At 52.7% G+C, this 24,695-nt stretch overlaps 1 protein-coding gene across 1 annotated transcript; it reads left to right on the top strand.

Moving 5' to 3' along the window:
• Positions 1-1,945: 1,945 nt before the first annotated feature.
• On the top strand, positions 1,946-22,824 carry LFNG (LFNG O-fucosylpeptide 3-beta-N-acetylglucosaminyltransferase). Its single transcript, XM_075899606.2, has 8 exons — positions 1,946-2,599; positions 15,470-15,518; positions 17,216-17,315; positions 17,705-17,858; positions 18,205-18,290; positions 19,308-19,473; positions 20,037-20,122; positions 20,495-22,824. The coding sequence occupies exons 1-8, from the start codon at positions 2,159-2,161 to the stop codon at positions 20,559-20,561; spliced, it is 1,149 nt and encodes a 382-aa protein (XP_075755721.1). The 5' UTR covers positions 1,946-2,158; the 3' UTR covers positions 20,562-22,824.
• The last annotated feature ends 1,871 nt before the right edge of the window (positions 22,825-24,695 follow it).

A 24,695-nucleotide genomic window follows, 5' to 3' on the forward strand; every position in this document is an offset into this window, starting at 1 on the left:
TGAAGGTACCTTTATGAAACAACAGTAAGGATAGAGGCCGGGGGAAAGATTCACTGGAGGGCAGTGACAGCAGAAAATGGGGAGGCAAAGAGATTGCTACAAGACGGCTTGCTGAAGATTGTATCAGTGTTCCACATGCAAAGCAGAGAAGGCAATTTGTTCACTGCCTACCCAGAGAGGCCTCAATGGGATATTGTGTCTAGAAACATGGAGAAATGACCTCTACGATAATAGTATGGAATTCCTGAGCTGAGCTGACAAAACTACACGTCTAGACTACATGCCTCTGTCGCCAGAGGCATGTAGATTAGGCTACCAGACATAGGAAAATGAAGCGGCGATTTAAATAATCGCCGCTTCATTTAAATGTACATGGCTGCTGACAAACAGATGATCAGCTGTTTGTCGGCTCAGAGTGATAGTCTGGATGCGCGGGTGGCGACATCAAAGGTATTTGTCGACCACCCAGGTATACCTCATCCCAGGAGGCATACCTGGGTGGTCGACAAATACCTTTGATGTCGACACCCGCGCGTCCAGACTATCGCGCTGAGCTGACAAATAGCTGATCAGCTGTTTGTCGGCTCAGCGCGGCAGCCATGTAAATTTAAATGAAGCGGCGATTATTTAAATCGCCGCTTCATTTTCCTATGTCTGGTAGCCTAATCTACATGCCTCTGGCGACAGAGGCATGTAGTCTAGATGTACTAAAAGTCCCTTGGGAAGTACAGCTGACTTAATGACTGCTTTTCACACCTTTCCTCTGCAAATGTAGGACCATTAGAGATGAGTTCCAGGAGCAGCATTTGACTCTGGGCTTCAAAAGCTCTGCATTTCGAAGGCATTCAGATCCAGAGTTTGGTTCAGTCCATTTAAAGAGAGAATCCATTTGCAAAATATAGCTCCGGCTACACGTTTAAAACCTCCAACATTCAGACAGAGGTGCTCTCCCTAGGCTGCTATTATTTCAACACCAAGGACTGTGCCAGCAGCATTACAGAACAAATAGAAACACACAGTGCACCCTGAGGAGTTTACACCCTAAGGCCCTGATCCTGCAATCGGTGAGCAGAAAAGAGGGCTCTGCTCTACCCAGATGTGAGGGGAGGGGTCTATGAGAACAGATCTGAGGGTGGGATCAGGAACTAGCCCTACATGTGATGTGACAAGCAGGGAAGGAGTGGGGTGGGGAAGAACAAGGATTACAGGGGGTCTTAGTTTAGATGTTTGCATATCTTGAGGCTACAATTTAAAGCATCAGAGGGGTAGCCTTGCTAATCTGAATCTGCAAAAGTGGCGAGAGTCCTGCAGCACCTTATAGACGAAGCATGCTCCAACACTTCGGTTAGTCTATAAGGTGCCACAGGACTCCTCGCTGCTTTTACAATTTAAAGCAGTTTATTAATCATACAATTATTATGTGGCTCACTTCTTGGGGGCGTAGCAGTAGTATGTGGCTTGTATGCATACCCATTGTATTAGGTGACAGGAGATTTGTGCGTAAGCCCTGAGCATCGAACTGGGGTTTTTGGACCATGCCCATGAAATACCTTGCCTTAAAATGGCATTGCCAGGAGGGAAAATGCTCTTGCAGCAACCTTCCCCTCTAGCTCAGCACCTCGGCGCTGGTCTGTGAACACCCACTAAGCCGCAGCTCCTGCTTTGTCTCAAGGGAGGCTGTCACGCAGCGGCCTCTCAACCTGCCTGATGTACGGAAGGGAGGAGCCGGCTGGCTGGTACGGCGGCGTCTGCTCCCAGCCCCCTGCAGCGCTCCCACGTGGGAGACCCGCCGCCGGAGAAACGAGCAGAAGACCGGCCCCCCGGGAAGGCGGCAACGTTCTGAGACCGCCCCCGGGAGGGGCGGGGCCTGGCAGAGCCCCGCCCCCTGCGAGAAAGCCGAGCATAGGAGTTTGTAAGGCAGGGGGCGTGGGGAGAGGAGTTTTTAAATTGCTGCTGCCTCTGAGCGGCGGCCGGACTGGCGCAGTCACTGGGGAGGGAGCGAGGCTGGCATAGACTCCAGGCAGCGGCACCTGCCAGCAGAATTAGCTCGGGAGCTGATCTGGAAGTCTCCCGGAGCGGGATTGGCCACGGAGCTTCCCTCCAGCTGTGCGCCAGCAGCTGGGCAGCCGGTGCCTGGAGCCGAGTCAGGGGCGGGAGGATGCTGAAGAGCTGCGGGCGGAAAGCGCTCCTGTTCCTGGTAGGCTGCATGTTCACCTGCCTCTTGGTCCTCATGGCGGATCAGCAGAAGCGGCAGGTGGTGGCCCTGGGCGGAGAAGGCGCCAGGCGAGCTCTGCGGAGCGTGGCGAGCCCGGGCGAGCCCCAGGGAATGCCCCGCCAGCCGCAGCTGCCGGAGGGCGAGCCCGGCGTGGCCCTCCGAGAGGTGAAGAGCTTCACCGATTACTTCAGCAAGCTGAGCCGGGGCCGGCGGGAGGCGCAGGAAGCCGGCAGCCTGGCCCCGCGGCGGGAGGGGACCCCGAGGCCGGCCATGGAGGACATCTCCGCCCAGGATGTCTTCATCGCGGTGAAGACCACCAAGAAGTTCCACAAGGCCAGGCTGGAGCTGCTGCTGGACACCTGGATCTCCCGGAACAGAGACTTGGTGAGTGGCGGGAGAGGGGGGCAGTGGGGACTGAGGCGGTGCTTGCTCTCCAGCCTTCGGCAGGTGCCAGGTGGGCTCCCGGGCCCGGGAACAGCAGGGAGCCGCGCCAGGCGGTGCTGGGAAGCGCTAATGATCTGGCCGGGCTGGCTAGTGCCTGCACGTCCAAGCGCCTCCAACCAGCGCCTGGCTCCCGCCCTTGGCCTGGGAAAGGGAAACTGAGGCACACTCCAGCCATGATCCCCCTTCCATTGGTATGGAGCTCTATGACAAAAGTGGGAGGAGGCGCTTGGGGGGGGATCGCTCCTCCCACCCCCCCCCCCCGCCCGTGCTGCGAGAGAGCTCACGGGCTGCAGCCCCCCTCACTTTCAGGGGCTCTGAACGCGGGTAGCTCCTGCCAACGTCCTCCTGCCTGCGTGGACTAGGTAGGTGCCTGGCCTGGAGCTTGAAGGCTCCTAGCTGCTCTGTCTGCTCCCCGCACCTGAGAGCGGGCTCTTTTCCCAGCTGGAGGATTCAGGTGCATCATGATGGACTCGGCGTCCCTGCAGCTGAGAGTCACAATCGGCTTTGAAACGCTTCCTACCTTGGGGCTGGGCTGTGCATACTCCGGAGCCCTGGAGGGCTCTTGGCAGCAGGCATTAACGAGACCCTGTGTTCAGTGCTCAGGTGCCTGTTTATTCCTCCCTCTCTCTCTGCTTCTCCCAACCCTAGGAGACTGGGGATGGGGAGCATGAAATGCAATTTGTGTCGCTGGACTGGCCTTGTCAGATGTAAAACAGGGGCTGAAGTCCTGAGCTCTGTAGCATAAAGAAAAGGGGAGGGGACTGAGAGTTCTCAGGGCTGGTTAGAAACTGCTGGGGTGGGGGCGGGGGACCCTGCCAACATCAAGCCCCTGGAGCACTGTCTAGGATGTCAGCTCGGTATTTCAAGGAGGAATTAAGCGGCATTTCCAGAGAAGTGTCAGCTACACCAAAAGCCTGTAGGCAAGGATAACAGCCACTCCCCATGCAGTATGGGAGAAGTAGCACTCCTGTCTCAGAGGGAGGGAACTGGTCCATACCTAAGGATAGAGCCCAAGGAGTAATCCTATAGCTGCTTTTCATCTGTCACTCTCCAAGCACTGTGCCACAGTGGTTAGCATCATCCCTGTTTTGCAAGTAGGGAAACTGACATGCAAAGTTGCAATAGTGGAACCAGGAATAGAACCCAACGCCTGTAGGCGGCTGTGCCTTGGTGCTAAGACCGAAGGAGAGGGATCCTCTCAGAAGCCAGGTGTGTACTTAGTTCCTTCAGTGCAAGGCCAAGCCTGAATTACTGCATTGTTTGCAGGGTACGGGATTGATTTCTGGTACCCACATACTGCAATGATGGCTGTATTCCAAATGCACAGGTGGATGGAGAGAACCGCTGCCCCAGAAAGCCACTAAAAGTGGTAGCCAGTTTGGGAGGGACTCCTGAGGGATTTCATAGCATTTAGGGCCAGAAGGGACCATTGTTAGTCCTTTAGTCTGGCCACCAGTACATACTGGCTGAAAGTATTCACCACCAGCCTGATCTGTTGTCCCACTTCCTCCTTTCTTGAGCAACAGTCACCCTCTCTCCACCAGTCTTTGCCATTAGTCTAGTATTTTTTAAAAAAAGTTTTCTTAGGAATCTTGCTTTTGTCATTTGCTCTCCTTAAGAATTAGTTTGAGCATCAAACAGCTTCCCAGTCGGGCTTATTCTGTTCAGAGCAGACATAAACTTTCTCATTTTCTTTCCCTAGTCCCCTTCTGGGCTTTCTCTGGGTCTGCAATGCAGGGAGGCAGACTTGCATTTCTTACTCAGGAATCATTTGTAAACGATTGCTGCTGCAGACTGAAGGGTTTGGGAAATGGATCAGGCTCAGTGGATTTTTGGACACTTCAGTCACACATTGCTGTGGACAAACTGTCACCATGAGTGCCACTGGCTTCCACTGAAGATCTCAAAGGCCTGGCAGTGGCTGCCCTTTCTCCCTGCCCTGGTTAGTTAGGGGAAACTGTTAGCTGCTTTTCTATGTTCTGCAGCCTCTGCGAAAGGGGAGGGAGCGGGAGGTGGATAAATGCCCCGAGCACCTACAGACGATGCTGGGAATGCCTGTTCTCTTTTTCTCATGGGCTCCGGCTTTCTTTTGGGGTTTTGTTTTGCGTCGTTTGTCCGTTTGGATTCCCAGAGTCCCAAGTCCCAGCTCTCACGCTGTCCCCCTGGGCAAGCTAACAAAGCCTCTTTTCTCCCAAGCGCAGAGAAAAGGCTTCACAGCCTCTTGTGTGGGGCTTTCCATGGGAACCGGGGAGCTGGAGCTCGCAGTGCCCAGGTCAGGTTGCCTAGAGATGAGGGCCAGGAAGCCAGGGGGGCTGCTGCTCAGAGAGGTGCCCAACTGACAAGCTGCTGAGTGATGCTCTTGTACAGCACTTGAGGGACAAGCTTTGGCGAGAGAGCTGAAGTTACAGAAAACTCCTGCAGGGGCAGGAGGAAGGACAGAGCTGCTGAGGGGGGTGTGAATGTGTCCCAGCCCTTCCATGCCGCCTGATTGTGATCACCAGGAAACTGACCCTCCATCTTAACCAGCCTGACAGTTTCTGTTGCCCTTTCCAGAGGGGCTGTAGGAAGCGAATCTGTGCAGTTTCTGGTCTCAGACTGTCTCCTACCAAGACGCCCTGTAACGGCAACTTCAGAGCGCCCTGGCTTGCCCATTAGTTTCTCTTTTGCTTTCACTTGTGGACTATCTGTTCACTTAACAGTAGAGCAGGGGGGTGGAGGGGACACTCTGTCTCATTTGTCTTCCTAAAAATATAGGTGCTTTGGGGGGGTGAGTGCCTGTCCTTGGGTGAGCACTGAGCCTTTGCTAGAAGCTTCTCCCTGTGACAGTTGACTGAAACTCACTGCTTCATACAAACAATGCTCTGGATTAGTAAAGGGGTTTTTTCGCCTGAGGAGTTGCTGGTGCTAAAAGTGTGGCTCTCGGTCTGTGTCAGGTCTCCCTTCCCTGGGTCCCAGGCCCACTCTCTCCTTTGCTCTGCCAACAGCCACTCAAGCATTTGTGCAACTTGTACCCTGGTCGAAGTGGAAATTCTTAGAGACTTGCCCAGAATCCCCCCTGAAAAGAGAACAAGTCTTCTGTGTGTGCCCCCCCCAATTCCCCTTCTGGATGAAAATTGGAACCTTCCTCTTTGTGATTCCACTCAGAGCTGTGTTTGTGTTTAAGTGATGGTTAAAGAGTTAAGTAAAACAGTGCATCAGAGAGAAGGGAATTCAGTCTGCCAGGCTGTTCCTGTTTGGAGAGACGGTAGAAAGGGAAAATCGTTATTGTACTGTCTTCTTGGATACTCTTTGTTCAATGCACAATAGCCTCCGTTTCCTGTGTTCTCTCTAATCTGAGATACTGCAATGAGATCATGTGGTAGGATGCCGCCTCCTCCTCCTCCTCTTATCTAAGCAGAGTGATAGACTGGGGCTTCCCCTTTGCCCCCAAAGCCTGCATCTACTTCCCTACTGCAAGTGATCTAGCCAACACAGGCTTTTTTGGGGGGAGATGTTCCTTCCCGCCAGCACCTTTTGAAGAGAGTTTGCAGCTGTGGCTGACTCAGCACTTGCATACTTAGCAGGCCGCAGAGTGGTCTGGGGAGAGTTTGTGCTTAAGCCCCTTCCCCCCCACCGCCATGGTATGAAAAAATATCCTAAATGAGAGTTTAGCCATCCCCTCTGAATGCCGGCTGAACTGAGGAGTTAGTGACAGAACTGCACTCCTTACCCTGGGGTACCAAGCCCCGAGTCCATGTTCTTCAAGCAGCTTGGTGGGCTTGTTCCCAGGAGCGGCATGGAAGCGCTATGTGATTAACTCTGCTGCCAGGGTCTTCTCATTTCCGTAAGGCTGGTAGATAATTACAGGTCCTGCTACTTAATCCAGCTAGTTTACTCAAGAGGAATGTGTTTGCCTTCCAGAGAGCACAGGCAGTTCCCAAATTTTCCTAGTACCTTGGCCAGAGTTCCTATCCTCAGGGGTAACGGCCTGCTGGGGTGTGCTGTGTGCCTGGGGTGTGCTGTGTGCCAACACGCTCCCAGTGGGCCTTATGCATTCATGTGTACACAGCAAATATAGCTCTGGGCCCTGTTTACACTCCAAACACAGGCGTGGGCTCTGTCCAAACCAGCAGGTGGAACTGGGCTGTCAGAGCTATGCCAAGCCAGTTCTGGCCGCTCCCCAGCCGCTCTGGTCCTGAGGGGAGTGAGAGGTCCCTGGGTGAAGTGCCCCACTCCTCTGCCTACACACCTGGGCATGTTAAAGACAAACCACACCCGGGATCTCAATCTGGGAGGCGTTAAGCCAACGGCAATGCCAGACTCAGACCCGCAGGGAAGCAGATCTGCCAGGCAGGGGTGTGTGCTAGGAGAGGAGGTGTTTGTGTTAAATGGAGGGAGGGGACACAGATAATCCAGGGGAGTGTCATGCTGTTAATTGCATGCCCCAAGCCATGAGAGATTTCTACTCAGACAGCAATAAAAGCACTTGAAATATCAGTCTGCGAAAGACCCACACGTGTGGCGCGTGGGGAGAGGGGTGAGTCCCTAATTGCACAAGGAGCTCCTTGTTCAAAGGGGGATGATTAACGAGAATAGCATTTGAAATGACGGAGTGGAGGACTCTCCCTGTTACTGAAAGGTGAAGGGGGGAGAGCGAGCTGAGTTCCACGCCTGTTGGTGAATGCCTTGTAGCCCCCAGCTTCATGTGGGGGATGAAGGGATCATGTTCTGAGATTAGGGAGCCTCTGGGCTAGCCACAGCCGCTGCAGCAAGGGAAAGCCACGGCTCAGCCAGCTAGGCAAGAAATGGGGCCAGGACCATCAAATTAATCCCTGAAACCAGCTGGAGATTTTCCTCCCAACAGCTTTTTCGGTTGAGTTTTGTGCTCAGTGTTCACCCTGTCTGGCCCATCAGGGCTTGAACTTGGTTTGTTTTCAGTAAACATGTGCTACAGGGGACAAAAGCCAGGCAGGAACCTGTTCCAGCTGCTGATTCTCTCCTCCTTCCTCCCCTGAGTAGTGACTTTTCCAGCTGGAGGATACCGCAATGAACTGGAACCATCCAGCCAAACCTGCTGCAACTCTCACAGTGCCAATTTCACAGTGACACCATTGCAACCTGACAGATCAGCCAGTGCACACACAGGTGCCTTCCCCCCCCCCCCAAATCGTAGGACCAGAAAGGGCTTTTAGGCATTGTCCTCCAGGCTAAAGTCATTGCATCCTTTCTTGACCTTACAAGATGAGGCCAAGCATCACGCAGGGGGAAATGACACCAGTATCGAGAAAGGGAAGGAGATGTTTGCAATGGACAGTCACGAGGTCCTTTGTGCAACATGCATCACGTTGGTTCCTGTTTTCAGTGCCACTGGTGCAGGAGTGGAGAGAAGGTCATTCCTTGAAGGTCTTTCTGGTCCATTTTAAGAGGCAACAAAATGGAGACTTGCTCTTGGACAAAAGACAAGAAAAGAGACGGTCAGGGCCAATTTTTCCCTGGTTGCTCGGGCAGGTGGAACAGGGACCTTATGGCTGGATCCTGCCAGCTACGCTGTTGTTCGTCACCAAGATCAACCAGGGAGCTGTGAGCAACAGTGAGGGCTGAGTTAGGGTTTCACTGCAAATAAGGGGAAGTGAGTCACCAAGAAGAGAGAAATGAAGGAAAAACCTTTCCCCCATGTGACAGTCGGGACCAGCCATGTCTCTCCTTTCCCGTAGGCAGGGAGCTGGGCCAAGCTGAGCAGGGCATGTTGTGAAGTAGCAGAACAGATTGGAGAGTACCCTGTCCTGGGAGCTGAGTTCCTGCCAGCAAAGCCCTGTGTTGCAGAGCAAGGGTGGGCCTGCACTCCAGTGGCCTGGTGTCTCTCGCTAGGCCCCGTTATGCAGCAGTTTAGGGAACCTGGCGGGGTAAAGTGCCTTGTCCCGACCTTATTCTTTGGTGGCCGCTATTGTTGGGGAAGGATTTGGCATCCTGTGATTCTTTAAATTGCAGCTTTTAGAACAATGAGGCTTCCTGTGTGTCCGAGTCAGGGTCCCTGGCCAGACAATGCAGCCACTGAGCAAGCAAAGACAAAGCCCTTTCTTTTCACCCATTTAAGGGGACTTAAGAGTGGGGGAGAAAAGAGCAAGGTATGTCCCTGCATTCCTAAAGCAGAAGCAGCTATACCGATGCCCAGAGAGAGCATCTGCATGAGAGGAGAAGGAAGAGCATTCACAGTGTCCGGAAGCCATCGCCTAAAAGCAGGGTGGTCTGTTCTCTGTCCCTCCATATGTCACTGAATCCCAGAACTGGGGAGGTGCAGCCACAATTAAGCAGAGGCTGACAGGACTTGATCCACCTTTCATTTATACCACTGTCCATCAGCGATAACTTGGCTCCAACCCAGCACCCTCCCCTGAAGCCAGTGGAGTTACACTGGGGGAGAGGCCAATCAGGCCCAGGGTCTGATAAATGCCCTGCATGCATGTATGCACACACATGCACCCGCACTCCGGCTAATCAGCACGTCAGCTCATCCTTGCACCATGCCCAAAGATTTCCTTGCAGATGCTGTAGTGAGCTCCCTAAGGGTCGGGACACTGGCCTTTGTACAGTTCACTGCTGCTGTGCACTTGCTGGGATACCCAGGAAGGGAAGTAAGACTGCCTGATGAACAATGCCCACGTTGTGAATCACTGATATAAGAACGGCCATACTGGGTCAGACCAAAGGTCCATCTAACCCAGTATCCAGTCTTCCAACCGTGGTCAATGCCAAAGGGAATGAACAGAACAGATTATCATCAAGTGATCCATCCCCTGTTGCCCATTCCCAGCTTCTGACTATCAGAGGCTAGGGACACCATTCCTGTCCATCCTGGCTAATAGCCATTGATAGAGCTATTCTCCATGAAATTATCTAGCTCTTTTTGAACCTTGTTAACATCCTCTGGCAAGGAGTTCCATAGGTTGACTGTGCATTGTGTGCAATCCTGGCTTTTGTTTCCGTGTCTGATCAGCTGCAAAATACACTGAGCCTCAAGGTTCTGTTGTTGTGGACTAACAAGAACACTTCAGCTGTGCATACAGCTCTTGGGAGGGTGACCAGAACATCACTGCAGAAGGTTTGGGTATCTGGGACATGCAGAGAGTGAATAGAAAAGCTCATCTCATGAGCAGTTAACTAGAGCAGGCATGGTTCTACCCATTCCCAGCACACACACCCCCATTCCCCAGTCTCCAATCATTGACAGTGAGTGCTGTGCATCCCCACAGCTCAGCATCCCTACAGCTGAGCAGAGGGTCTAAGTCAAGGGAAGAGTGCTAAGGATGGGAAGCTGCATACAGGGGATATCAAACCACATAGCAGAGCTGAGGCTGTAACTGCTTTAAAGAGGGGGACTCTCCAGGCCCAAGGTGGATGGACTGTGCTTCTGAGAAGCAGCGAATCCTCTGGCTTTGTTGGAGTTGTGGTAGTCTGCCCACACCCATCCCCCTTTCTTTTCCCCATCTCCTCTCTTCTTGTCTGTTTCCTCCCCTCCACTCTCCCCAGACATCTCTCCTCCCAGCTGACCTGCCTATAGAGCCCTGTGTTCCAGAGAGACTCCTGGAAGCCTGCCCAGGCCTGGGGGAAGGGGGGGCGGAGGGGAAGTCGCAGGAGCAGATCTCATCTCCGAGAAATGCAGAAAAGCTAATTACAAAACCGAGAGAGGCTGTCATTGTTTTGGTTTTAATGGAACCTTCTGGCTGAGTTCCTGAGCCGGCAGAGCGGACATGCAGGAAGGGGCTGGGAGGTGGTGAACCTGCAGAGGCAAGATAGTCCCTCCAAGGGATCACATAGGGCTGGGTGCAGGCTATACCCTTCCTGCCTAGGCAGCGGGGAGACAGGCAGGCAGGCTACAACTTTCCGGAGTTTCCTTCCAAGGGGTGGTGCAGTTCCCTGCCTGCCCAGAGGAGAGGCAGAGTGCGTCTTCAACAGTTCCGGAGATAATTGCATTGTCTTCTGTGTGTGGGAGGGGTAGTGTCTTCAGAATCAAAATTTTCAATGCTGTCTAATAATAAACAAATGTCCACTTTGGTCTATTTATAGCGGCCGAGCGGGAGGATTAGTTTAGGGGTTATTTTTGGAGCCGGCTTAAGACACAGTTGCTGGAGACAGTGTTTCTGATCTAATCAAGCAAACATTTTCCTCTATATTAAATCCCCAGTGGGCATCCTGAAAGAGGTCTGGTCTCCCTCTCCCCACCCGGGGCCCCTCTGACACATTCCAAAGAGATTGATTAAATGGATTGATCCTGGGCGGAGGGGAAGGCAAGTGAGGGGGAGGGTGCACACCATTGGGCAGCCAGCGAGTGTGAGACCAAACAGACTCATCTGACAAAGCATTCACAGCCATGGGCCTCACCCCTCCTTGGGCACTTGCCCCTTGCTTGCCTTTTCCCTCCGCACTTCCTCAGCAGGGAAGTGGTGCTGATCAGGCCTCCAGGGCTGGGAGTGTGTTGGGGAAAATTAGACCCTTCACTGGCTAAAAGAAGCTGCAAAAAGCCCAGCGGAAAATCTGGTCTTGTATGGGAACAACAGGCACATCCTTGTGGCCTCTTGATACTCCAGCGGGGGGCGATCCCTGCCCTGTGCCACCAGGGAGAACAAGTCATACTGCCCTGTTCCCCAACCCGAACTTGGCATGGGCCTTATTATCGCTAGCATGGCAGCCTGTTCCCAACAGGATGGCTATTCCCTGCCCTCCCACTTACTGCCCCATGCCTGTGTTGTGAGGAGGGATGTTCTACCATGGCCTCTAACTGAGCAGCTCATGCTTTGAACCCTGAGATTTGAGCCTCCTTCTTGTCTTGCATAGCGAGACAAAAACCTTCTTCCTAGGGGTCGTGCCACTATCCAGGCCTTGGAGTTTCCCCTGCAGCAGTTGACTGGATGCCCCCATGCCCGATTCCCTGTCTCAGGGAAGGAACAGAGCCCATTTGTGCTCTTGACCCCCCCCCCCATTTTGAGTAGTGTCTGGCCAAACGTCTTTGGACCTTTCTGGGAATGATTAGCACATATGTGATAGGGATGTAAAGGGTTAATTGGTTACCCGGTAAGCATCACCAGTGAGCCAGGTCATGCTTACTGGGTAACCAGTAAAAAGGAACCCCTTCTCCCTCCCCCCAGCCCAGCTGGGCCCACCATACCACAAGCAGAGTGTGCTGGAGCAAACTCCCACCCACAGCATGGGCAGGGGGAGGGGGGCTGCTCTAGCCTGGCCATAACCGGTTCGCTTTATAAACAGGATTTTACATCTCTAATATGTGACCTACGCAGTGGCTATGTGCTTGTGGCTAGTTTGGTTTTCACACCTCAGTTCAGCTCTATTCTCGTACTGGAAAAAGGCCACTTGCAACTTGCCACCTTCTCCCCTCCCCCACCCCCACCCCATGGACCAAAGGCCCAGCCACCCCGTCTATTCAGGACCATTGCAGCGTCTGCTCTTCCCAGCCACTTCCCTACCCTGGGGACCTGAGCAAACAAACTTGGCTCCCCCTCCCAGTTAACCAGCCCAGCTGTATGCTAATGCAGGGACAAACACATTTCTGCTTAACTCTCCTGTACTGAGTAAAGTCAGGCAGAAGCATTCAAGCTATTGTCACCCACCCCAGCACTTCCTAGAACAGAACAAAACCCTCCCAAAAAGCACCCACTGTGAGGAATGACTGATGGGTGGCGACGAATTTCCAGTTCGCTTGTAATTCATCATTCCCAGGACTCTGCCCTTCCCCCCTCCCCTTCCCTCCCCTCTCCCCGCCACCCCCAATTTCTCTTTGTCTTTCTTCTTTTTCACTTTTGTGTGCGTCTGGTTTCTACAGCGCTTGGCAGCTGGTTGTGGTTTCTTCTCTCGCTCCGGCTTTGTTTGCTGCACACTGATTGATTGAGATTGCTTTCTCACCCCTCCATTGCCTCCCTCCTCCCCCAAACAATCCAGGGTAAACCAGTAGGCCGTTCCCCTCCAGCCAGCGGACATATGAGGAGAATTAGCTATGTAAATAAGGGACTGCAGCCAGGCAGGTGGCTCAGGTAATGGCTGGGGGGGAGGTGTATGGTGTTTGCTACTGGGCACCAGTCCAAGCGGCGGTTGAAGGCAATTCAGTTCCCTAGGAAGCTGGCTGAGTGCAGGGGTGGAGGTGCCCTGCTGTGCGCACACACGCGCGCGCGCGCGCACACATACACACACACACACACAGACAGGTGCAGGGAGCAGCAGCAATCAAGGCCAACACACCCCAGCCCCCGCAAGCTGGGCGAGGCAGGGCTCGTGCCAGAGCTCAGCAGCTGCTGCCACCTGACCTCCAGCTCAATCACCAAAGGCTATGAGCTGGGGCAGGGAGGCCTTGGAAACGGATGGGGGTGGGGCTAGCTCAAGGTGCCAGGACCGAGCTGATTGGGCACAAGCTGTTGACACAGGTGTGGGAAGAAGCCTCGGCGCATCAGGAGCGCAAACACACCTGCTGCTCCCATAACAGAAGAACTAGAGGACACCAAATGAAATTAATGGGTAGCAGGTTTAAAACTAATAAAAGAAAGTTCTTCTTCACACAGCGTGTAGTCAACCTGTGGAACTCCTTGCCAGAGGAGGCTGTGAAGGCTAGGACTATAATAAAGAGAAGCTGGATAAATTCATGGAGGTTAGGTCCATAAAAGGCTATTAGCCAGGGGATAAAATGGTGTCCTTGGCCTCTGTTTGTCAGAGGCTGGAGAGGGATGGCAGGAGACAAATCGCTTGATCATTGTCTTCGGTCCACCCTCTCTGGGGCACCTGGTGCTGGCCACTGTCGGTAGACAGGATACTGGGCTAGATGGACCTTTGGTCTGACCCAGTACGGCCGTTCTTATGCTAGCCAGGCAGAGGCTGGTGCTCAACCCAGCAAGGTGGGCTGAGCAGGACGAGCCTTGGCAAAGACAACAGCATGAAGCCCAAGTCTCACGCCTGAACCTCAGAGCAGAGTCTGCACCAATGTCCGTGGCAGAACCGCCCCCCTTCCAATGGGTGCAGGAATAGTTCCTTTGCTTGCTGCTTCTCTAAGCAAGGCCCAGGGGAGCCAACAGACTGGCTGGGCCCCTGGGCAAGGTGTGGCTCTGTGCTCCCAGAAGGGGTGGGGCTTCAGGTGGAAGGGGCGGGGCTGCGGGTGGTCAGCCATTAGTGCTGCCCAGAGTGTGCAGCGTGGCATTCTGTGGGTGACTTAAGGGAGGGGTGGGGGCCAAAGCCCCCATCCCTTTTGAATCACTGGGCCCTGGCAGAACTAGTCCTGTCCCCCCCCCCCCCCCCCCCCCCCCCCCCCCCCCAGCAGGCTTGGCAAGACCCCAGCTCAGCTGGAACTCATTGCATGTGACTATCGGGTCCCATCACTTCGCCTCACGTGCCTCTCCACCCCACATGCATCTGGTACAAGCCCATGGCCTGGGCCTGGTGTTTATTCCCAGCATATGCCGCAGCTTAACAGCAAGATCATGGAAAAAACTCCACACTGTGCAAGAAACTAAGCCCACCGCACTGCAAACTGCAGCCTCTGCGGTATTCCTAGGGTGTGCCTTGCCCTGTGGCTTTGTGCGAAAGGCCCATGTTGTTATACACTTGGGGCCTGGCAATGAAATGACGTTCCAGCAATCTGGGCAGACACACACACAGTGAAACCCAAGTAACTGTGACTGCAGCTCCAACTGGGGGCTGGGTGACTTCACCGCAGAGGAGGCTGGGATCCATGTGGTGCAGTTAGTAAGAGACACTGTTTCCATTTTCTTTCCCGGGTGGGAGGGGAAGCATTAACCTTTGCGTCCCTGTCACCCCTTCTGTGCGGTTGATTGTTTTAAAGGGAGTGGGCAGAGTCAGGGATTGAAATTAAGACATTTGGCTCCCTGCAGAGGAAGGGGCAGAGTGGGTGTGCATCTCACCCAGCTACTTTGAAGGAAAACACCTGATTTCAGGGTGAAACCTCAGGCACCTTTCCCTCTTGCTAAGGAGGAGTTTGCTGCGTGTGTTTCAGTGAGCGCTTTCAAACCCCACCGGTTTCCAACATTTCCTTTTGTCCAGCAATTCCAGCTCTGGTGCCCTCTTATTCCCCCCATCCAGTGAATGTTAGCCTGGCTTGAGAGAGGTTGTGATCAATATGTTCACTAGGCAGCATGTTTTAACCCAATCGCTCCTTTAAAGAGCAGCAGAGTTGGGCTGGAGCCACAGAGCTCAGAGCCAGATCTAAATTGCCTCCTAGCTCAGGAGCACGTGGATCTAGGATTAAGGTTAGGGCCTTAAGAGGAAATGAATGACAAAGCACCCACTCACCCTGGCCTCCTGAGTGGTAATGAATGGTTTAGCCTCTAGTGCGGGAGAGGCAGAACCATTATGAAAAGCCTGACCAACACCCCCTTCTGGCAGTCCTTGATAGTGCAGAATAATGTTCCCTCTAGTTTTTTCCATCTGCATGGAATAAATTTTATGTCTGTGGAGGCATGTACAGATGTGCACCACCAGTAGACACACGCTGTGGGCACTCTGCTAATCAACTAGGCGGCATTTGAATCTCTCCAGGGTGGCCACCCAAACTTTCAGCTGACAGGGAGTACTGGTGCAGAGGCCTCTTTCTGCCCTTTTCTACCTCACGCTAAGATCACTGTTGACAGCTGGGGTGATGGGGCAATAGCCCAGGTCAGCAGCAGGCCCTTTTCCTCCAGCAGCACCTGCAGTCTGGAAACATTTGGAAACTGGAAATCAGTAGAAGCAGGATTACCGCTCCCCCTCCCCCAAGGATGGGCACAAAGCAGCAGGCCCATGGTCACGTCAATTCTAATGATGTGTTGTTATCTCTTTCAGACCTTCATCTTCACCGACGGGGAGGATGAGGAACTGAAGAAACGCACAGGTGAGTCAACCAATCTTGTTCTGTTTTCCTTGCTGCCTGGCGGGAGCCTGGTAAAGGTTTTAGGTACCTCTGTGGATTCTTTGGGTCCAAAAGCCAAGTGCAGGGTGTATACTCCATTGCTCTCTGAACCTGGAGTAGTTCAGCCTCCCAGGTTCCTTTGGGACATTCAGAAGTGCCCACTGCTAGCACCAGATCTTTGAACAGTGTTTAGGTGCCCAATGAGCAGCCAGATTTTCAAGCCAGTGGAGCAGTTTGGGTACTGAAAAGGGAAGTGGTGGGCACTGGGCGCTTGTGGCTGTCTGGCTCTCTGTTACAGCAGCGTGACATCATCGACGTCATCGGCTGCTGCCGTGAAGACAGTGTAATTCCCAGCACCTCGACTGCCCTTTGGCGGCCTCCTCTTACTCCAAGCTAGGACTTAGAAGGAGGCTTTCAAGGCCAGGACAGAAACTGAATGTGGCGGTGGCGCCCCACGAGGATCTCAGGGTGGCTTGTTACAGTAGCGGCCTCTGCAGAAGACAGACAGCGGAGAGCCCTCGGTCGCTAATAACGCTGTTGCTTTCTCTTCCCCCACCTGCCCTTGGGAAAGCAATCAGGGCAGCCACCTGCCTGGCAATGGTTTGATCCCCAAGCTTCCTTGTGAGGCAGAGGAGAGGTGCCTTTCTAGGGCAGTTTCCCATTGGAGCCCTGTGATTAACTGGTGCTCAAGTAGCTTTCAACAGAGGGAGGGAAAGGGACTTACTCAGCGAGTGTTTATTCAGCCTGCCCGCCCCCCCCACTCGATTCTCAGTCAGGCCCTGCCTATTCTTCTGATGTAAATGAGTCCCTTTCAGGCCCTGAATCAGTTCCCTTTGAGATGGCCCAGCAAATAACAGGTGGCGGGGGAAATGTTGCATGAATAGGCCAGGATTCTGGCTAACAGACCCCAGCAGAGAGGCAGAGGATCCACTTCAGAGCCTCCACCCGCCCGCCTTCCCAGAGGCTGAGCGTGCAGCTTTGCAAATGCAGGGAGGCAGCAGCTAAATGTGAGCTGAGCATGGGTAGAGCTGAGCGAGGGACGATCCCTTTCTGCTCTCGCGATTCTGCAACAGCACTTGGTAGGAACGCTTCAGGCCCCTTCGTCTCTCACAGCCTCAGAAGCAATTCCCTGGGGACTCCGGGCCCCAGAGGGTGCTCTCTGCTGGATGCTTTAGATGAGGGCCATGCCACGCCTATTATAAGGCTAGGCAGTGCCAGTACAGAATGCTACAGGTCTAGCACTGTACAATACAGCTGTAGGATCTGAGACCTGGTCCTAGCCATACTCTAAGTTGGGGGGGCATCTTAGCCTTCCTGAGCCAGCTGCAGAAAGGTCGATGGGACCGTCGGCATTTTTCTGACCTTTCGTCATTCTGCCCCACCCTTCCCTTTTATGTGGGAGGAAAGTAGCTGCCTCTGCTCTCCGGGAACCCTGTGCTCAGAGAGGGCTCTAAGTAACTGCTACTGGCTACAAAGGAGCAAGAGCTCTTCCTTGGCCAAACTGGTGGCCATGTCCCCAGCAGCTCCCTGCCAGCTCCGCTTCTTGGGGAGCGTTGGGGCTGGGGTGGGAGTGGGGTGGAGGTGGGCAGGCTACTTCCATGCACTCAAGAGTGTGGTTGGGGAGAGAGACTGATCCAACTAACTGTCCCTTTTCTCTCCACACCCTCTTCCCGCTACAGCCAACGTCATCAACACCAACTGTTCCGCCGCCCACAGCCGCCAGGCTTTGTCTTGCAAGATGGCCGTGGAGTACGACAAGTTCATCGAGTCCGGGAGAAAGTAAGAAGGGAATGAATGTCCTGACAGAGCGTGCGAGCGCGTGTCTGGTGTGTCCATATGCATGACAGTTTGTACACGCGGGAGAGCCCATGTGTGGCCGGGTGAAAGTGCAGGAGTGAGAGAAGAACTTGAGCTGTGGAGCCTTCTGGTGACCAGCTACAATGTGGCTGCGAGATTTTTGGTTTCCAGGAGCAGACCTTGCCCGTATGAGCTAGTGACTGGTGCAGGGGGTTGGTCTGTTTGTGTGGCCTTGATTAAACTCTCGCACCTCAGTTTCCTGGGGCCAAGCAGGGATAACAGCTACCCACCATTGCCAAGCCCCCTGCTGAAAGGAGCTCACGGAGGGCTGAGTAGTACCAGACTAACTGGGTCCCTTCTGGTGCTCCCAGGTGGTTTTGTCATGTGGATGATGATAACTATGTGAATGTCCGGACCCTGGTGAAGTTGCTGTCTGGCTACCCTCACACACAGGACATCTACATCGGCAAACCTAGCCTGGACCGACCCATTCAAGCCACAGAGAGGATCAGTGAGAACAAGATGGTAAGAAAGCAGGACATGGGGTTTAGTAGGCTAATGGGAGGCAAAAGTCTAGTGGCCAAATTGAGCCTGAAGAGAGGGGTTTTCAGCTCTCACTGAGCTGGTGATAAGTTGAAAAATGCCATTGTTTTCAATATGGAGATGATGTTTAATAAGGAAATCACTCTCCCTGCTTCTGAGCCCCAGGCGTGGCTGTGTGTCCTGCATGTAGATGGGATCAATTTAACCTATGCAGGGAGCAGTAGAGACAATTCTCTCTGGATTGCCTAAATCAATAAAACATTCATGGGGACAGAGGGGAAAAGGCTGGTTTTAAACCCTGCTGTTTTGCTTCCTGTCTCTTTCGCAGCATCCTGTTCATTTCTGGTTTGCCACTGGGGGAGCAGGTTTCTGTATTAGTCGCGGTTTGGCACTGAAGATGAGCCCATGGGCAAGGTAAGGGGATCAACACTTGGCACTGATGTTTCATAAGACTTCTAGAAAGTCCTGGATTGTTCTGTGCAAGTTGGGATGGGGGCAGACATGGCAGAGTAAAGATCACTGGTGATTCAAAACTCAGCTGCATCCTGAAGTCCAACTCTTTGTGGACTTTGTTGATTCCATCCCAATGTCTAGTGGAGTGAAGTCCACATCATCCGGGTGGGTGCTCAGAAGAAGTCCACCAAGGAGCTAGGAAGGAAATTAAATTGTTCTAGCAAGCCAGAGTTGAGGTCATTTGGTGCAGTAAGCCTAAATCTAGAAATTAATAAGAAAAGAGGCTGAATTCCTCCCACCCCGGCCCAATCAGGAGGTGGGGCATGTCTCCAACTCAGGGTTGGCACCAGTTTTCCCTCTAAGATTTTCCAACCATGAGCAGAGTGAGTTTTGGCTTTTGCACCAATACTGTGGTCATATGCGCTGGTTCGGATGTGTGCCACTGTGGCATCCAATTTATTAACACACACACGTTCTTGGCCACCGGAGTAGAAACCCTCGACCCTCCGCCACCGTGCAGCATGTCCTGTTCCCACCGCTGGAGCAGACCGTGCCCTCCCTCCCCCGGCCACGAGGCATGTCCTGTTCCCAGCTACCAAAGCAGACACCCCTCCTCCCCACCATGCAGCAGGTCCCATTCCCAGCCTCTCCCCTCCCCTCCCCCCTGCCATGTGGCAGCCCTGGCCACCAGAGCAGGCTTCCCCCCACTGCGCACCTGCAGCAGTTCCCAGCCTCCTGCCCCAGCAGCTTCTTCACCATGCTGTCTCAGCCATCCCTGCTCACTGGAGCAGCTGCCTGCCATACGAGTGCTGCTGCGCGGCCCCCAGAGGAGGTGGGTGGGGGAAGAATTTTGTGCGTGCGGGTGTGCAGTCGCACACCTTAGCGGGAACTATGGTTGACATCCATTGGCAGAGCATGGAGGGTAGTTAACTCAGTGTATGGCAAACTCACTCATCTGCTGCCTTCTGTCTCCTACAGTGGGGGTCACTTTATGAGTACGGCCGAGAAGATCCGTCTGCCAGATGACTGCACCATTGGATACATCATAGAGTCCGTGCTAGGAGTGAAGCTTATCCGGAGTAATCTGTTCCACTCCCACCTGGAGAACCTCCATCAGGTGCCCAAGACAGAGATTCACAAACAGGTAAACCTGATCACAGCCAGGTGAAAAGGCCAGGGAAGGGCCACCTGGCACTGTTCACAGGTGGAACAGAGGAGTGGGATTTTTTTCTGTCCTCTCCTGTTCCTCCATGAGCACGGAACCAAGACAACTGGTTCAAAGGCCTCTCACCACAGTGCATGATGGGCCGGGAATGCTCGGAATTTAGGAAATTACTCTTGGGAATCTGGGATTGAACCCAGAATGATCCCACCTCAGCAGGAAGGAGGCTCCAGAGCCCTGACAGAGCTCTCATTTGGGGGTTTTCTCTAGTGCTGTGAGGAAGTGACCTCACCACCATGTCTGAGTGCCTTGCAAGTGTTACCATCTTTACCCTCATACCACACCTGTGAGGCAGGGCTGGGCTACTATCCCCAATGTAGGGACAGGGCACAGAGAAACTCAGTGACTTACCTGAGGTCAGACAGGAAGTCTGTGACAGAGCAGACCCAGATCGCCAAGGTCCATGCCTTAACCAATGAACCATACTGTCCCTCCGTCAAGAGCAGTGCCTTGGCCCTAGCAACATCTTCACCTCTGCTCTCCAGGTGACGTTGAGCTACGGCATGTTTGAAAACAAGAGGAATTCCATCCACATGAAGGGAGCTTTCTCCATTGATGAGGATCCATCCAGGTGAGCTGCGTGTTCCTCAACCCCCCCACATTCGTGTGCATCCAGATATGCTCCTCCTTTTACCCCCATACAATGAGGAAGCCTGGATTTTTAAGGCTACCTGGGCAATCAGACAGCAAAACTTGTAACACGTTGCCTCTCCCCTACACCCCATGCGGCTGCAGTTTCACTGCTTTAGTTACTCAAGCTAGCTTTGCTCTAGCTCGAGTCTGTCTACACGTGTTGCAGTCCCACTTCCAAACGGCAGTGGAGACGGAGCCCTAAGAGTTAACTTTTGCACAGCTGCTTCATGCACCTTTTGGAAAGAGATGTAAGCCTTGTGAGCAGGTCTTGGCTCCAGTGCTGATCCCTGTTTTTTTCCCCCTCTTGCAGGTTCCGCTCCATTCACTGCTTGCTGTATCCAGACACGCCATGGTGCCCTCAGAACGTGGCGTACTAGGAGACACGTGTCCCCGTCAACCTCGTCCCAAGTTTCCCTGGTATCCGAAGGGCTTGTGGGACCTGTATGTGTGCATGTGATTTCCCTGCTGCGAGGCGAGTGGTTATTATTGCTGTGGTAATGCACAGTGTGTGTGGTTTATAGGCTGCTGTGCGGCCCTCTCATCTCCCCGTGCAGGCTGAGAATGCAGGTTTTTGTGGTGCAGTCTGCCTCCTCCTCTGATAGGCCAGGGTAGGTGGGGAAGGCTAAGTCCTGAGCACTTAACCTGTGTAGCACAGGGACCAAGCTGGCTTGTGAAGGAGAAGTCTCCTGAACACCAGCCAGCAGGTCTTTGCCTATTCCTTTGCAGTGTTTGCAATTCTCATAGGATGTATGCGGAACAAGCATGGGCCTGGGCCAGATCTTTACTGCCATTACTTTCTTTTTCTGCTGGAATTTTACTTTAAAATGGTCCCTCTCTCCCAGTGTGCCCATCTCTTGCTCCCCTTTATTCCCGCTTCCCATAACCCCAACCAGCTTTATTCCCCTAGCTACCCCCTTATTTGCTTGCCTTCCCCAATTCTTCATCCTTCAGCTCCAGATACTTTTTAAGATGAAAATTCATTGATAATAGTTGTGGCAGAGGGGTTAATTACACCCCTCTGCTCTGCTTTCTTGCCTCCCTCCAATGCTGGCTTCTGTCCTGGGGGGAAGAGGAGAAGTTTGCTGGCTCCAAGGGCAGTTCTCTGCCCACACTGGAGCTGAGTCCAGGAAGTGCCCTGCAGGAATTGTGTACTTTTGTCGTGTTTAGAGCTGGATTCTTAGAATCTCAGCTTATAGTAGCACTGAAGGGAGACAGGTTTGGGAGAGAGGAGCAAGGAGAGGGGTTGGTGGCCAAAGCCGAGAATCAATGTTAACTCTGTTCACTGGAGTTCCCTATGCCTCACTGAAATATTTTCAGTACTATAAAGCTATGCAGTATTTATATAGGATAATTTAAAGACATTTATAAAGGGGGGGTTTACAAAGAAATGCATACATGCTGTGTCCATGTTTATGCTATATTTATATGGAGATGTAACATCTCCCTTCAGTGCAAAGCCTCTGCCTACTTTGCCTTTGGAGCATCTTTGCGGAGGGGAAAAAGTGTTCTACGTGGTTTGTCTCTTACTAGTGTCTATCTGGGCCAATTATTAACATATGTGGAATGCACTGGTTATGCCAGTTTAATGCTTTAGGTTCAGTGGAGTGAAAACATTCAGGCTGGGCCTGTCCAGGGGAGTTAGCTGCTGATGCAGAGGGTGAATAAAGCATATTGGGAGGATTGCGACTAAGGGTCCCACTGCAGGTTGAGAGTGCAGGTTCTAGTGGTGCAGTCTGCCTCCTCCTCTGACAGGCCAGGGTAAGTGGGGAAGGCTAAGTCCTACAGTGGAGTTAGTCCTGTCTCTATTGTGAGAGCAGCATTAGCCCCCGAAAGCATAAGTCTTTGCCACAGCTATTGGTCCCCACTCTCCACAAAGTGTGAGGGAAGAAGAGATGTTGGGCAAGCAACCGGCAAGAAACACCATTTTTGGAGACTTAGGGTATATGTTGGATCAGGGCTTCTGGTCTGCTGAAGGCGATAGGAGGAAGGATATGGGCCTAATGCTGTGGAAACTCCATTCTCAACATGTGGGGAAGGGAATGATTTACATTGCTCAACTCTGCTCCCTCTGGTCAGTGGAGGATTGGTCAGCTGAAAAGGTGACAACCGCGTAGTTCGCTCAACCCCTCTGCTCCCGTATGAACGTTGACTTGACTAAGCCTCCTTCGCCAAGGGAGATGAGGGCTAATTGTTCTCTGCATGGCTAAGTGGGCAGAGGCAGAGCGGAATGTGTCCAATCAGAGGCTGAGTGAAAATGGCCCATACTGGGTGCGTCTGTAAATATCTTATTGCGACAGTAATTTTTTTTTACTGTGCTGTTCTTTACATTGAGAATGATGTAGGGTTGAAAGTTTTTTTTATACATTTTCTGTGGATCAGAAAAAAACCCCAACCTTCTGAGAATCTGTTTAAAAATGAAATTGAAATGTCTTACAACGGATCACTTAACCTTAATTTATGGGTTCCAGTATCTGGAACCTCACTCTGTACTTAGCATAACTAGTATGTGTTTAAAAGAAATAGATTGGAAAAGAAATGACAAGGACAACAATGTTCTCAGGGAATTAAACCTGATAGTTACCGTGGAAACCCCATGGTAGCCATCATTCTTTGCTTTCAATAAAGCAGCTTATTTGCGGATCAATGGCATGTGGTTATTCTCTCCAGTGCAAACTTGCACCCTGGGTATTTGGCATCGCTCCTGCATAGAGACACAGCACACCACTTCCTGCTTAAAGGCCCTTGAAGGTGGCTGTGGCTGAACACTTTGCAGCCCGTAGTTCTCCTACATGATATGCCAGCAACACACGCCCATGAACATAACATACCACACAGGTTGTGGTAGCCAGCCTGAGCCAGTCACATTTCCTCTGCCCTTGACCTGTGTCCAGCTTTCAGGAAGAAGCTTGTTGCATGAAGCCTTCTCAAGACTGCACCTGCAGTGACTGCCAAACTGTCGTCATCAGTCCGGGGGGGAGGGGAGGGGAGGGAGGGTCCTTTTCCCATGAATGACAGGTTGTCCAGCTAGTCTGGTTGCAGCATACATACCAAGCCCACTCTTGTGGTGAGATATAAGCACACCAGCTGAATGGCAGCACCGCCAAACCGTGGATTGGATACTGCAGCACATGCAGAGCTGAGCTGGGAACACAGCACCTCAAAAAGGAGAAGGAAGGCTTCATTGGCTGTCTGTGGGTAGCCAGCAATGGGATGAAGGGGTGGGTTACAGGCAGGGAAGAAAAGGGATGGGATCCTGCCTGTCGTTTTGCGTAGGGGTCCTTGCAAATCTTTGCGCTTGTCTTACCACAAAGGGCTTCAAAACTATGCTAGTGAGACCCCCCAGGGCTTGGTCACTTTGCTGCAGCTTCTGGCCCAGAGATGTTAACTGCCCTGGCCATGGTCCTGGGGTTGGAGCAGCTCTCAGCTCTAAGAAGTAGCCCTGGGGTTAGAGGGGTTCTGTGTCCCCACTGATTATTAGGGCAGCCTGTGCCCTGCTCCCCTTCCCACCATGCTTGTCCCTGATGATCTGTGTACCACCAGCAAGCAGGCAGAGCCCTACAGCCATTTTTGATGGCTTGCCGCAGAGCTGCTAATCCCTGGTACATTGCCCTAAGGAACAAGGAGAGGAGAAAAGATCCTGGTTTTGGGGAACATTCACTCAGAGCTCACCAATAACCCCAGAGCCCACACGTTAGCCAATCCACCCTGTTTAAGAAATCTTGCTGGCTTGCTGTAGCGTGTCTGAGCTGTAGTGCCCCATCCCAGTCTGGGTCCATTGGGGACATTACACATATGCCAGTAGTAAGAAGCAATTATTTGGTAACTCTGGGTACAGAGTGAAACTGCAGCACCTCCGCAACCCTTAACCAGAACTGCTTGGGAGGCAAACCTCAGACTTCTCTGACAGTCATTTCCCCGACCTTTACCAGCTCACTTCACAGTTTCACTTGCTTGCATCTCCTGGGGTGTATTTTTAATCTGCAACCCTGAACAGGAAGTTAGCATGTATCAAAGAGGGGAAAAAAAACCCCAAACCAAACAAACAAAAAAAAACCCCATTCTGGTTTCTGGGTGTGCTTTGGGTGTTTGCTTTCAGCGCCCGCTTCTCCGTTATCTCACTTCCCAGCATGCTTCCTTCCATGCAATGAGTCACCCAGCACCAACTGCAAGTGGGCACAGCACAACCCACCCACGGAGAGAAAAAGATAACATGAAACAGCCGTCAGAATCACGCTCTGAACATGAATTATCAAAAATATCCATCAGGGCTGATGCAGCACATCCTTCCGCAACAGGGTGTTAGTTTCAAGCTGTGGCATGGCCCAGGTCATCGTTAAGAAATGATACTAGGCTGTAGTTGCCTACTTATTTTCCTATTGCTAGCTCTGATGTGGTTTCATCAAGGTCTTTGCGTTCCTGCCTCAGTATGTAACGCTGGCCCTAATTCCGTTGGCAACCCTAATGAGCAGTACTAGCTCAGTGACTCAAGCCAATACTGATGTGGCTGGCAG

This window comes from Pelodiscus sinensis, chromosome 15 (genome assembly GCF_052426305.1).
Source record: "Pelodiscus sinensis isolate ZL-2025 chromosome 15, ASM5242630v1, whole genome shotgun sequence".
Classification (NCBI taxonomy): Eukaryota; Metazoa; Chordata; order Testudines; family Trionychidae; genus Pelodiscus; species Pelodiscus sinensis.

Excerpts from the sequence above, each read along its gene's own strand:
- LFNG (XM_075899606.2), top strand. The coding sequence starts at position 2,159 with ATGCTGAAGAGCTGCGGGCGGAAAGCGCTCCTGTTCCTGGTAGGCTGC. Across the intron at positions 17,859-18,204 it reads GGATCAGTGAGAACAAGATG|CATCCTGTTCATTTCTGGTT; the intron begins GTAAGAAAGCAG and ends TCTCTTTCGCAG. Across the intron at positions 18,291-19,307 it reads AAGATGAGCCCATGGGCAAG|TGGGGGTCACTTTATGAGTA; the intron begins GTAAGGGGATCA and ends TGTCTCCTACAG.